This window comes from Sycon ciliatum, chromosome 7, assembly GCF_964019385.1.
Source record: "Sycon ciliatum chromosome 7, ocSycCili1.1, whole genome shotgun sequence".
Lineage (NCBI taxonomy): Eukaryota > Metazoa > Porifera > Calcarea > Leucosolenida > Sycettidae > Sycon > Sycon ciliatum.
This window is the reverse complement of record NC_088649.1, coordinates 3926528-3941527: the sequence shown is the minus strand read 5'-3', so window position 1 is coordinate 3941527 and position 15000 is coordinate 3926528. Positions and strand designations below refer to the sequence as shown.

The 15000-nt window shown below is 49.9% G+C and overlaps 1 protein-coding gene across 1 annotated transcript in view; it reads right to left on the bottom strand.

Moving 5' to 3' along the window:
• Positions 1–15000, bottom strand: part of LOC135820768 (uncharacterized) — a gene marked incomplete at its 5' end in the record, with an annotated part of 41051 nt that overhangs the window by 3633 nt on the left and 22418 nt on the right. Inside the window, 10 exon segments of the mRNA XM_065333801.1 lie at positions 725–812; positions 4433–4585; positions 5799–6008; positions 6413–6559; positions 8206–8415; positions 8880–9253; positions 10073–10287; positions 12683–13311; positions 13947–14249; positions 14910–15000. Of these exon segments, the coding sequence (XP_065189873.1) occupies positions 725–812; positions 4433–4585; positions 5799–6008; positions 6413–6559; positions 8206–8415; positions 8880–9253; positions 10073–10287; positions 12683–13311; positions 13947–14249; positions 14910–15000 (2420 nt within the window).

The window sequence follows — 15000 nt, the reverse complement described above, 5'->3', positions numbered from 1 at the left end:
GTGCAGCAGCAGCACCACCACCAGCATCTCGAAACTACATGTCAATGCTGATCCTAGACTAGCAAACAATCCCAGACACAATACCAACTACCATCATATATATACCGTAAAGTCGCGGATAAAAGCCGGGTTTGCATACAAGCACATCGCGGATAGAAGCCTGAAAATCAAACGGGTCAAATGCATATAAGCCTGTCGCGCGTAGAAGCCTGGCTTCTATGCAAGCGCGGATCGGGTAGGTCAAGAGTGCATGTGCTATGTACAGTGCATAGTAAAACTGCCGCCATACCGGTAGTCAGTGGTAGATCTACGCGTGTCGCGCGTAGAAGCCTGGCTTCTATGCAAGCCCGGATCGGCCGATGTGCATACAAGCCTGGCAAAAATATCAGTGGTGCATATAAGCATGGTTTGCATACAAGCCTGGTTTGCATTGAAGCCTGATGCAGAAAGCGGCGTATGTGCTTATAAGCCCGGCTTTTATCCGCGACTTTACGGTAGTACATCACACACTACATGGGGAATTCCACAGAGCACAGAGCTGAGCGAATTAAGGGAGAATTGCGAAACATGAATCCACACATATACACCCCCCCCCCCCCCACACACACACATGCCGCCCCTAAGAACAAACACACATGCCACCCCTCCACACATGAAATGCACTCCCCACCCTCCCAACCCTCCCCACCCACAAACCCATGCATACATCATTGAAATGACTTACCAATAGCGCTGGAAGACACTCCGGCTTTGACTGGAGGCATTCGGAGACCGGACGTAGAAGTCATCTCAATGCTGTCACCAACAATTACCTAACAGAAGACAAGAAGACAAGGAGACAAGAAGACAAGGAGACAAGAAGACAAGGAGACAAGAAGACAAGGAGACAAGAAGACAAGAAGACAAGAGGACAAGAAAACAAGGAGACAAGAAGACAAGAGGATAAGAAGACAAAAAAAGAAAAGAAAAAAAGAAGACAAGAGGACAAGAAAACAAGAGGACAAGAAAGACAAGCAGACAAGAAAGACAAGAACACAAGAAAGACAAGAGAACACGAGGACAAGAAGACAAGAAGACAAGAGGACAAGAAAACAAGGAGACAAGAAGACAAGAGGATAAGAAGACAAAAAAAAGAAAAGAAAAAAAGAAGACAAGAGGACAAGAAAACAAGAGGACAAGAAAGACAAGCAGGCAAGAAAGACAAGAACACAAGAAAGACAAGAGAACACGAGGACAAGAAGACAAGGAGACAAGAAGACAAGAAGACAAGGAGACAAGGAGACAAGAAGACAAGAAGACAAGGAGACAAGGAGACAAGAGGACAAGAGGACAAGAAGATGATTTTAAAATACATTATTGTAGGCGCAAGGACTGAGTGGCTGAGTGACTGAGTGGCTGAGTGGCTGAGTGGCTGAGTGGCTGAGTGACTGAGTGGCTGAGTGACTGAGTGGCTGAGTGGCTGAGTGGCTGAGTGACTGAGTGGCTGAGTGACTGAGTGGCTGAGTGACTGAGTGGCTGAGTGGCTGAGTGACTGAGTGACTGAGTGACTGAGTGGCTGAGTGACTGAGTGACTGAGTGGCTGAGTGGCTGAGTGACTGAGTGGCTGAGTGGCTGAGTGGCTGAGTGGCTGAGTGACTGAGTGGCTGAGTGGCTGAGTGGCTGAGTGACTGAGTGGCTGAGTGGCTGAGTGACTGAGTGGCTGAGTGACTGAGTGACTGAGTGGCTGAGTGGCTGAGTGACTGAGTGGCTGAGTGACTGAGTGGCTGAGTGACTGAGTGGCTGAGTGACTGAGTGGCTGAGTGACTGAGTGGCTGAGTGGCTGAGTGGCTGAGTGACTGAGTGGCTGAGTGACTGAGTGGCTGAGTGGCTGAGTGACTGAGTGGCTGAGTGACAGAGTGACTGAGTGACTGAGTGGCTGAGTGGCTGAGTGACTGAGTGGCTGAGTGGCTGAGTGGCTGAGTGACTGAGTGGCTGAGTGGCTGAGTGGCTGAGTGGCTGAGTGACTGAGTGGCTGAGTGACTGAGTGGCTGAGTGGCTGAGTGGCTGAGTGACTGAGTGACTGAGTGGCTGAGTGGCTGAGTGACTGAGTGACTGAGTGGCTGAGTGACTGAGTGACTGAGTGACTGAGTGCCAATGGAAGATCAGGCAGCATGCCGATATATATGTATGCGGTGACTCGACAGCACCGGTACGTGAAATTAGGGCCGAAACGATTGCCCATTTTGCCTTAACGATAAACCAATAACACTAACGATCGATTTATTGGTTTTACCGATTTTCCAAACAAGTTTTATAAGTGTCATGTTGGACATCAGTATACGGCAAAAACAATTAAATTTGTTCAACTATATACAGGTACGTATGGGTGAAAGATCCACACAGGCCCAAAAAAATGAAATTTGCAACGTGATATGAGCAATGTTCCTCTGCCATTAAACATCAACGATCAGTCGTCTGTCTTCTACAATGGAGAAGGGTCGACTGGAATCGACAATCCAGTCGATGATCGACTTCGTCAACATGCCTGAGCGCCTGCTGTTGCACGTTCGCAAGTAGTTACCTGCGCCGAAGAACAACGTGACGGGCTTCATTCCAGCACTGTTGAGCGCAGTGCTCAACATTGCTGGTAGTCGCCGTTGCTGTCGACTGGGTTGCTGGTCCTTTCCCTACTGCAGCGGCGTACTGGTCTTTATGAGCAGAAATCAGGTGCTGGAACAAGTTGGTTGTGCCGCTTTGACGGACGAACTCGCGGCTGCACGAATTGCATTTCGCTACGCTATCAGCTTCCTCGAAATATGCCCAAGCTGACGATCTCTTGGTCAGACTAACTTTCGCTTTTCCAGGCGGCAGCATTGTCACTGCTCTCCTCGCCAAATAATCAAAAGTAACTGTAAGATTTTGACAGAAAACTGAACAAATTAGAAGGCCGGCAGCCACACTCACAGTTTCGCTACAACCTAATACAGTCTACTTCGCTAATAACGACTGCGGATATAACGACAATTCGCTAATAACGACTGCGGATATAACGACAATTCGCTAATAACGACTGCGGATATAACGACAATTCGCGAATAACGACCGAATTTCCATGCCCGGAGCAAAGTCCCATCTAACTGTCTACATTTAACTTCGGATATAACGACTATTTGAATAACGACAATTCGCGAATAGCGACATGCTTTTAGTGCCCGAAGTCATATTCACTGCTTGAATAACGACTTTCTGGGCTTTTGACAGCTATTTCAAGTACATGTACAGGTACATGTACCTGTCATGCAGAAGTACCAGAACCTACTATAGCTATGGTGATGGATAAAGAAAAGAAAATGCAGCAAAGGGGGTGGGGGCTTTTTCTTCCTTTTTTATTTTGCTTCAAAAGTATTGGATTTACCAGCACACCTACAAGGCTACATGCATGTAGTTGTACATGATTGTACAGTAATCATCATACATGTACATGTCTCTGGCCCTGTAGATGGCTCAAAAAGGCATATTTTTCAATTTATTTCCCTTGCATATTGAATTTTTAGTTCCTTTCAACTGCAATATGAAAATAAAGTACACATTGACATAGAGCAAGAAAAGAGCTTGATTTTTATATGCATGTCATACTATACAAAATATGGGTTCACATACATTCAAATGGGACTTCGGTTATAAGGACACTTCGCGAATAAGGACACTTTTCTGATGCCCCGCCGAATGTCGTTATTCGCGAAGTTGACTGTAGTAATGAAGCTTTCCGGTTGTTACATTTTCCGGCTGCGCTGACTAGTGCAGTGAATGTAGTGACTATGTACGACTACGAGTACCCAGTGCGCAAAGATTGTACGGACCTACGGCTTCATGCATGTGTACTTCGACGTTCATGTACTTGTGCGCATGACGCGTGTGCATGATGCCATGCATGGTCTGCATGTACTGACGTCATGACCGCTCTCGCACTGCACAGTCATAATCGTTATCGATCATAACGATTATCGATTTCATCCATAACGAGTGATATACGAGTAATCGGTATAATCGTTTCGGCCCGATGTGAAATATAAGAACAGAACAATACAGGTCACGACGCTGATTCCCCGTTCTCCCCCCACCCCTGATGCCTCGTTCTTCGGCACCCGACACATTGAGCCTCCATAATCGCACCGCACCATTGACTGTAATCCCACGTCCCTCACCACTGACCAAGGTTTCATCAGTGACATCGGATACGGTACGGTCACTGCGGTATGACCGCACCACTTTTTGCCCCAGGTACCCCGTGAATCAATAAAATACACTTTCGACCTGGGCTTTAAATTTCCAAAAATGTCGGCTCAGCAACCCCCCCCCCCCCCCCGAGTAAATTGTACTTCAGATGGCTGACCATACCACACTAAAATACCTTCTGACACCCCCTGTTCATAGTTACACAGACAGGGCATACCTTAGCAAGAAAGATCTGTCGCTCGCCATTGAGATGTGGCGCTGTGTGACTGTAGCCATCAGAGTACTTGGCTTCAGAGGCAAAGTAGTTTGCCTGTCCCCACATACCACTGCTCGAGTAGCGCATGTCAAACCCAACCTCACTACGATAAATCTGCACGTGCACACACACATGCACGTGCACACACATACACACACACACACGTGCACAGACAAACGCGCACGCACGCGCACACACACGCACACACACACACGCACATGTGCACACACAAACCACACAAACGAGGGTAGGCAAACACACATACACACACACACACACACCAAACACAATATAAATCTGCTTGAAAGAGCGAGCTGGAGAGACAATCATTGGCATCATGATAAACTCTTTATTACCATCGCTACTATTTCAGCAGGCAGCTGTGTGTGTGTGTGTGTGTGTGTGTGTGTGTGTGTGTGTGTGTGTGTGTGTGTGTGTGTGTGTGTGCGTGCGTGTGCGTGTGTGCGAGAGCTGTGAATGTGGGTGAGTGCAGCACGCTCCATACCATGTTCCTGGTGCAGAAGTAAGACGAATACAGTGAATCTCCTTGTACCTGGTGGCCATTAGACTCCCTCCAACCACTTCCATTACTTTCCTTTGTCCATGGCATGCGTTAACCCGGGCCGCGAGTTGTCAAGTATGTGTGACGTCATCACTTCGAAGCCCTATGGAAATGGAAACACGGAACTGGTGCCCCTGACTTGTGGGTCACATTTCTTGGGCCATGGCTGTACGGTGTAGATACCAAGGGACTAGGAAGTAGTGCTGAGTCGGGTAGTATTTTCTTTGGGTATCGGGTTCGGGTAGTTTTCCATGGGTAGCACGGGTACCCGATCGGGTAATGTTTCCATGGTAACACCACCATGCACCCCTTCCCTTACACACTGGGTAGACATGCGGAGTACTACATGAATTTGTACACGTGCACTGTACATGATGTCTGTACCCGTCTAGCCGAGGTCCTCACGGGTAGCACGGGTACACGACTACCCGTGCACACCCCTACTAGGAAGTATTGGCTGCTGTGCAACCTCTGCCTACACAAGCACCTTGTGGAGATGAACTGTGCTCATGAATACTGAGCAAGTACTCTAATTTCAGAAATTTTCGGTGCTCAATATTTTCGGTATGAGGGCAAAAGGCCAGGTTAGGTGAACAGAAATTTTAGGTACAGAGAAGCAGTTCCCTATTGGATTATGTGTGTTAGTGTTTGTTCGGTGTATTGAAGTTTTAGGTCTGAAACAGACGCACCGAAAGTACCGAAAATAAAAGTACACCGAAAATTTGTGTAATTACAGTATTCTCGGTGTCACCGCGCTAAGCCTACCTTGTCGGGAGAATTTCCTCTCGTTCCGTGGAAGAGCAGTTTCTCGGCGGCATTCGTCTTGATCTTTTCACTAATGCTGTCCTTCATCTGGTTGTATTTCTTCCACAGGAACTTGTTCTGGATGCGGTCGATGCGCTGAATCTTGGCGTTAGGAAGCGAGAAGTGGACTAGCTTCTGTACTTGGTTGAATTCGGGCGAACCCAGCGCAACCTGTGAGGATTGGAGAATGCAAGAGCATGCATACACGTGGACACACATGTGCCAGCACGCATACACGTGGACACACATGTGCCAGCACGCATACACGTGGACACACATGTGCAAGCAAGCATACGAACAGGTAAACGAAAAACAAGAAGTCTTTTTTCAAGAAGAAGAAAGCACAGTAGGGAAGATCAGGACGTCATAACGTGCTGTGATGTGGTAAAAACTGCAGTACATGCAGCCATGCATCTCAAGACAAAGTTCCTATATCGGATACACCGTCTACGAAACACATGTGAATGCGCACGAACACACACACACACACGCACACACGCACACACACACACACACACACACACACACACACACACACACACACACACATGCACAAACACACACACAGGCTTTACCTGCTTCAACTCGAGTTCACCACTCATAGGTTCCCACTCTTTTGGCAGTGGGCATTCCACAGCAGCCGCAGAAGCGGCAGCAATGGCAGCAGCTGATGCACTAGTGGCCTGCTTCCTACTGGCAGCTTGAGCGGAAGCTTTGTACACCTTCGGCGAGAGAAGAACACCAGAAAAGTCAGGTCGTTGAATGTCTCAATACTATATCCGCCAGTTTTGTGCCTTGCTGTCACACTATCTGAGTGTATATTATCTGTCACTGAAATCCAGTCGCGTCACTCAAGTTTGCACCTTGCATCATTTCGCAGCCCAGTGTTTGCAGGTCTAGGGCTGCGCAACGCCGAGTGACGTGACTGGATTCCGTCCAGCAGTATTGTCCTTGCCAACTCCCTGCATTCATTTTCAACTCTTACCATACCCTGGTTGAAGGTATCACTACAGCTCGAGCAGCACACACACAGTATACCGTTGACTCCTGATATAACAAACACCATGTAGCAGGAGAAATAGTTCTTTATAGCTGAAGTTCATCATTCTGTAGTCAACAAACCTTCAGCGCATATTTATTTTCGGCTATTTTCGGCCTGGTCATGTTTGGCCGAAATTTTGTTTTGCAAGGTTCAGTGTGACAGTGTATACAGGCGGCAACAGTACAGACCGAAAATCTGATGCGGCCGAAATGGGTTTCAGCCCTGGGAGGCCGAAATGACTGACATGTGCCCCATGACAGTATGACTGCACTTGCTGTACATGCAGTCCTACAAGATTAGGTTCCCTATAAACGAAAACTGTTCGCTATAAACGAAAACTGTTCCCTGTAAACGAAAACTGTTGGCTATAAACGAAAACTGTTCCCTATAAACGAAAACTGTTCGCTATAAACGAAAACTGTTCCCTATAAACGAAAACTGTTCGCTATAAACGAAAACTGTTCCCTATCAACGAAAACTGTTCCCTATAAACGAAAACTGTTCGCTATAAACTTATAAAGGGTAATTTTGTATGTGTTCAAGCAGGGACATGGACAATGGCTCGTTATACCACAAAACTCGCTGCATAGAGCTCGTTATACAGTAAAATCTGTAACTAAAGACCACCGTGACTAGCGATCAGCCTGGTACTACAGACCACCGTGACTAGCGACCAGCCTGGTACTACAGACCACTTCGACCGGCACGGACGGTCTCACACCCATATATGGTTGTGCGGTGCAAACCTCTAACTAAGGACCACCTGCCCACTAAAGACAGCTTTGTCTGGCCCCAAGGGGGGGGGGGGGGCAGGGGTGGTCGTTAGTCACAGGTTTCACTGTAAGTGCAGTTCATACTGGCCAACCCTCCCGTTTTTCCCGGGAAAATCCCGGAAAATCAACACTCCTCCCGGGGTCCCGGGGATTTCAAGCACTCCCGGAAAAACCAAAGTTTTGTCTGATACAGGATTTTCCTGAAAACTCCATGGTTTCTCCCCGAATGTCCCGGTTTTTTGAACTTTTTTCAAAGGTATGTACGGTGCTCATTCGCAATTCGAACTGTGCACAGCACTTTGAAGACCTGACCGTGCAAGATCTGCACTGACAAAGTGACAGGCGGGCGCCGACTGATCAAACTGCACTACAGCCGAGTACAGGGTCGATCTGTGCTATGCACAGCTGCAGAGTCGAACGTTTTTTTGGCGGGAAAGCTCTTTTTCACTTATTTTTGTGCCATCCAGGGATTTTGAGAGAAATCCAGGGATTCCGCATGTCTTGTCAAGGGATTGAGATTGTGGTGGTTGGTCAGTATGGCAGTTGAGTGTACCTGAGTCTCGGCGCGCTCTACTCGCTTCTTGGTACCGCGTAGCACCACACACTGTCCCTTGCCAGAGCTAGCAGCAGCAGAGGAGGAGGAGGAGGACACTGAGGATGTGGCTGAGCGGACGCCGGTCACCTCCATGGAGACGAGATGCGACGCAGAGACGCTCTTGAACCTCCTGCTCAGCCAGTGCGTGTAGCCTGTGGTCATGGACACCTGGAGACAGCGACGGGAACAAACGTAATGGCAGTACGTGATAACATAGAAATAAATGTCACGGCTCGCGCGAGACTTGGCAGCCGAGTTTCCGCAACCGCAGGAACGCCCCCCACCCTCTATGGGTTAACGTGAAAGTAGAACAAGAAACATCATCAGTTAGTCAAATGCATCTCTGAGATACTGTCTTCTCAAGTTCTGATAATGCTCAAAAGAGGGTAGTGGACATTTTGAAAGTACTCTAGTATCACAGATATTGCAGTGGGGTATAGACCTGTCTGATGACTAGCTGTAGTCAGTACTGCAGTGGGATATAGCCCTGTCTGATGACCGGCTGCTGTACAACATCATTGGTGCGGACATACCAACACACTGCTGGTGACTGGCCAGCCGGGAGCATTGCAATGCTGCATGCAAAACGTCTAACGTGAGGCAAAGATATGCATGCCGTGTTGGCACCTCACCTTCTGTTCCACGATCGAGTCATTAAGCAGCTGCTGGATCTTGGCAGCGGCTAGTTGCACGGATGGGGACTTGCCCTCGATGCTGATCTGAACTTCCCTGGGGACCACACCAGTTTTCACAGGATCAAACGAAGTTGTGAGTGGAGTCGTTGCCGAGGAAGAAGTGCTGCTGGCTGCAGATGATGATGTCTTGCTGCCATGGATTCTCCTGACCGGGCGAGATTTTTCCGTCACCAAATTCGTCTGTTGCATCTTGACAAAGTCGACAGCGTAGGTGTACTGGCCACGGCTTAGGATAGCGTTCCCGCTTGGCGTTGCCAAATACTGCTGCTCCAATTCTGCATTGTGCTTGGATGAGTAGTTGCTAAATGCTCCTATGACGAGACAGAGAGAGAGAGAGAGAGGGGAGAGGGAGGGAGGGAGAGAGAGAGAGAGAGAGAGTAAGTGAGAGAGTGAGGGTGGGGATAGAGTTTGGAGTCGAGTACGAAACTGACTTCCCGTTATGCTCTTCCCCTCTTTCTTCACCTTCAGCTGCATTTTAAAACTGGTGTCTCAGTTGCTCAAGGAAAGACTAGGGAGAGAGGTGATTTCTTTTAGAGCTTTGCTTTACTGTTCCCTCAATGTCAACACAGAGAGAGGCATTTTAAACAACAAAATAATGCTACAGTAATTTTATGAGCGGGGTTTTAGCACTTGTACAGGGGTTGAGTGGGGGTTCAGCACTGGTAAAGGGAATTAGAGTGGGTTTTTAGTACTGGTAAAGGGAATTAGAGTAGGTTTTTAGCACTGGAAAAGGGAATTAGAGTGGGGTTTTAGCACTGGTAAAGGGAATTAGAGTGGGGTTTAGTACTGGTAAAAGGAATTAGAGTAGGGTTTTAGCACTGGTAAAGGGAATTAGAGTGGGGTTTTAGCACTGGTAAAGGGAATTAGAGTAGGTTTTTAGCACTGGTAAAGGGAATTAGAGTGGGGTTTAGCACTGGAAAAGTGAATTTTGAGCGGGGTTTTATCCCCGACACCGGGAATTTGAGTGGGGGTTCCGCACTGGTATCGGGAATCAGAGTGGGGTTTTAGCACTGGCAAAGGGAATTCAAGTGAGGGCTCATCACGTGTAGGGTGAATTTCAATAAGGTTCAGGCCAAATCCTGTAGGGTTCTAAGTGTTCTGAAAGTGGAAAGTGCAGCCCAGCCGCTTACCAGTATCGTCCTGGTACTGCCAGACAGCAGAGCCTCCAGTGACGGTGGCAGGACTAGCACGGGCACCAGCATCAGCAGCAGCAATGCCACCGGCAGTGAAAGCAGACACGCCGGTGGTAGCGGGACTAGCGGTCGCGGACGTAGTGCGACGGATGCGACGTGCGAAGCCAGTCTCCAAGTTGGTCTGGATCATGTTCACTGGGTCTATTCGATATCTGCGTGGCGTTGGTGCAGGCGTCACAAACGCCACACACAAGACAGGCGGAAAGACGGACAGACAGAGAGACAAGAGTTAACATTGACCAGCTGGCACTCAATTCCGTTCAAAAAGCAATGCAAAGAGGGAAGTGACACAGAGAGACAGAAATGGTCATGGATGGGCCAAAGTTTCAACTGGCCTTCCCCGGAAAGAAGACAGACCGGTATACAGACAGACAGGCAGACAGACAGACAGATGGGCAGTCAGGCAGATAGGCATACAGGCAAACAGACAGGCATACAGGCAAACAGACAGGCGTAAAGACATGAAAGAGATAGACAAATAGACAAATACGAAGAGAGAGACACAGGCTTTAAATATATGCCTCAGTAGAAAATATGCCAACCTCTGCCACTACCACAAACACACCATGAACCGATTCACACAGCAAGAGAAGTAGCTGCATTGCCACCATCACCATCACCACCAGCAGCACCACCACCATCACCACCAGCAGCAGCACCAGCACCACCACCACCATCACCACCATCACCACCATCACCAGCACCACCACCACACACTACCATCACCACCATCACCACCATCACCAGCACCACCACACACCACCATCACTGCCATCACCACCAGCAGCACCACCAGCAGCACCATCACCACACACCACCAGCAGAACAATCACCATCACCACACACCACCACGATCACCAGCAGCACCACCAGCAGCACCACCACCAGCACCACCACCAGCACCACCACCATCACCACCACCACCACCACCAGCAGCACCACCACCAGCACCATTACCATTACCACCACCATCACCACCATCACCATCACCACCATCACCACCACCACCACCACCAGCACCACCACCAGCAGCACCACCACCACCAGCACCATCACCACCACCATCACCATCACCACCAGCATCACCACCACCACCAGCATCACCAGCATCACCATCACCACCGCCATCACCACTAGCACCACCACCAGCAGCACCACCACCACCAGCACCAGCACCACCACCACCATCACCACCTTCACCATCACCACCAGCATCACCACCACCACCACCAGCATCACCACCACCACCACCAGCACCATCACCACCAGCATCACCACCAGCACCACCAGTAGTGACTACACCCAATTTTCAAAACTTGCTCCGATCGCTTCGATTTTGGTCTCATTCGATTCTCCCAGGCGTAGTACATAGGAAATCTGCAAGTATTATTCAAATCGGCCCAGCCATTCTGGAGTTATAGTGATTTGAAGTGCGCCAAGTTGGACTTTTGCTGGAAACAGAAACGAATGGGAGTGATGGGAGAATCGACAACGACCGCAACAATCAGTGCATGCAGTGTACAGTGCACACGCATCGTCACTCGAACTGCGTGTACGATATTGCATACTTTGGTATGCCGGCGCAGAACAAATTCGCTCGTAGAGGAAGACGAAAGCTTGTCACCGCCTTGTAATTTCACATGGCCAGTAGATTTTCGACGCTGAAGACGATGGAATAGTGCGCGACGCTGCGACCTGACCAGAAAAACCCGAAATTCATACCCTGAAAAAGCGCTGAGCGCAGAGCTCCTAAATTTTGTCGTATGGAAACGGGACTTCGGGTCTCAAGGGCACGAACATCTCCTCTCTCAGATAAAGCAATACATTCGATGCGATATTCTACAATTTGACCTGGCCAAGGCGACAAGCACTGCGATGTCGGATTCTCCCATCGGAAGTATAGAAACTTGTTTCCAAAAAATCAGCGTCCGGGTGCGAGGGAGTAAAGTCACTACCACCAGCACCAGCACCACCATCACCACCATCACCACCAGCATCCCCACCAGCATCCCCACCATCACCACCAGCATCCCCACCATCACCACCAGCATCCCCACCAGCATCACCACCATCACCATCACCACCATCACCATCAGCACCATCACCACCAGCACCACCAGCACCATCAGCACCATCACCACCAGCACCATCACGACCAGCAGAAGCAGCAGCAACACCACAAGCACCACCACTAGCATTGGCAACGGATAAAAACCAGTACAAACGGCACCAGAACACATAATCATCAGCAGCTATGCTAACAGAACACAGAATCATCAGCAGCTATGCTGACAGAACACAGAATCATCAGCAGCTATGCTGACAGAGCACAGAATCATCAGCAGCTATGCTGACAGCACACAGAATCATCAGCAGTGGCTATGCCAACAGCACATAATTATAGTCCTCAGCAGTGGCTATGCTAACAGCACATATAGTCCTCAGCAGTGGCTATGCTAACAGCACACATAGTCCTCAGCAGTGGCTATGCTAACAGCACACATAGTCCTCAGCAGTGGCTATGCTAACAGCACACACACTACTAACCTTGTAGTGCCAATACAAATATCACACTTGGTTCCGCGGGCACTGGCCAGATCAATGGACTTGCATTGGTCGGCAGGGTACGCCTTCCAGCCATCATTATCCTGCCACTGCCAAGACGACAACGATGACGATGGAGTTGTGCTTGTTGGTGTGGCGGTGGCAGCAGCAGCGGGGGTAAACGAAGCACCGTCATTGCTGGAAGTGGACGACTGGCGTGTAAACAGAGAGCCGAGTGTGGAGAAGAGACCGCGACTGCGTACTGACGTCATCGTGTTTATGGCGCCCGTTACGGTTGTCGCATCGAGCGGTATAGATTGTGACCTGGCAAGGGCAGCAGTAGCCTTAGCAGCAATATCGCCTACTGGAATACCGGCCGGGAAAGAACCAATACTAACACTTGCCGATTGAGCTGCACCAGAACTCTGGTCAGTTGCCGTGTGCCCTCCATCGTAAGCGTCATCATCGGCGTCATCGTCGGCATCGCTGTCGTCATTGACATGAGAAGCCGCAGAGCGTGCGAGCCGCGAGAGACTAGTCCACGTACACGAGACCTTGAACTGCCGTTCGACAGCACGGATGTCGCCAACGTGATCCAGAAGCGCTGTCACTTGTAGCCCTTGAGCACAAACCTGCATGCAACCAGGGTGAGAGAGAGAGAGAGAGAGAGAGAGAGAGAGAGAGAGAGAGAGAGAGAGAGAAAGAAGAGAGAGAGAGAGAGAGAGAGAGAGAGAGAGAGAGAGAGAGAGAGAGAGAGAGAGAGAGAGAGAGAGAGGGAGAGGGAGAGGGAGAGAGAGGGGGGAGAGAGCTTAATATGCCTTTTTAAAAGTATTGACATGATCAATCCATACATGAAAGCTCAGAGTAACAAGAGAACGGTGACTTGATCCAGCTTTCTATGACCGTACTTCAGTTATGCAGAACATACAACATGTGCATTACATCACCCTGAATTAGTTGTACGGTTTGGCTAGTCAATGTTTGGGTGTCTTGTGATGTGCCTGCGCACAACACATTTCAAGCATTGGCACAATCGGATTCCTTGAATAGATCTTCCGCGCAGAATTAAGTCAGTCGACGCAATCGAGTTCGAGATCGCACACGCAATTGCATGCTAACAAGATACAGCCCGGTGCCACAAACCCACATGCTTGTGCCCCCCCCACCCCCACCCCACATACACACATGCTTGTGCGCGCACCGCCGCCCCCCCCCCCCCCCAAACACACACACGCAGCCACACGCACATCGTTTTTTCCTCACTTACCTGAAGAGTTTCTACTGACTGAGCCACCTGGTCGACAAACTGCTGCAGCTCCTGGCGCACATCCAGCACAGCATCCTGCAAACCGCTCAGTGACAAGTGCATGCGGCGGGACCTAGGAGTACCTTCACCGTCATCATTGCTATCACTGTACCCGGCCGTGCCGTAGACTTTCTGAACCCGAACGCCGCGCTTCGAAGCAATGTCGATAACTCTGCGCATCTCGCTCGATGTGACGATCTGAGCCACAACGTCGGACGGGAACGCAAACTCCTCGTGCTGGGTTTCATGGCCACCGATGAATGCCTGCAGGAAAAAGAAAACACGTTCACGAAAGCAGAAATTTCTATGAAATTCCGTGTTTCTCCAATTCTAAGTGGCACGCTAAGTGGCTACACAGTATGGGATACGTATGTCACAAACACATGCATGCGTTTACACACCGTAACACGCGTGCTAAGCGCACACACACCCACACACACACACGTGCTAAGCGCACACACACCCACACACACACGCGCATGCACCCACCCACACTCCCTCCCTCCCTCCCTCCCTCCCCCCCCCCCCCCTCTCCTCCCTCCCCCTCTCCCTCTCTCCCTCTCTCCCTCCCTCCCTCTCTCCCTTCCTCCCTCTCTCCCTCCCTCTCTCCCTCTCTCCTCTCTCTCCCCTCTTTCTCTCCCTCCCCCCCCCCTCCCTCCCCCTCCCTCTCCCTCTCCCTCTCCCTCTCCCCTCTCCCTCTCCCTCTCCCTCTCCCTCTCCCTCTCCCTCTCCCTCTCCCTCTCCCTCTCCCCTCTCCCTCTCCCTCTCCCTCTCCCTCCCTCCCTCCCTCCCTCCCTCCCTCCCTCTCCTCTCTCTCTCTCTCTCTCTCTCTCTCTCTCTCTCTCTCTCTCTCTCTCTCTCTCTCTCTCTCTCTCTCTCTCTCTCTCTCTCTCCCTCCCTACCACTGTACAGTCAAGAACCCACCTGAATGGTGTCCCGCATACTCTCAGCTTCCTCGCGTGTCATGGCGTTGATGTGAGCAAGAGTTTTGTCGACAAACACATTACTCCTGTGT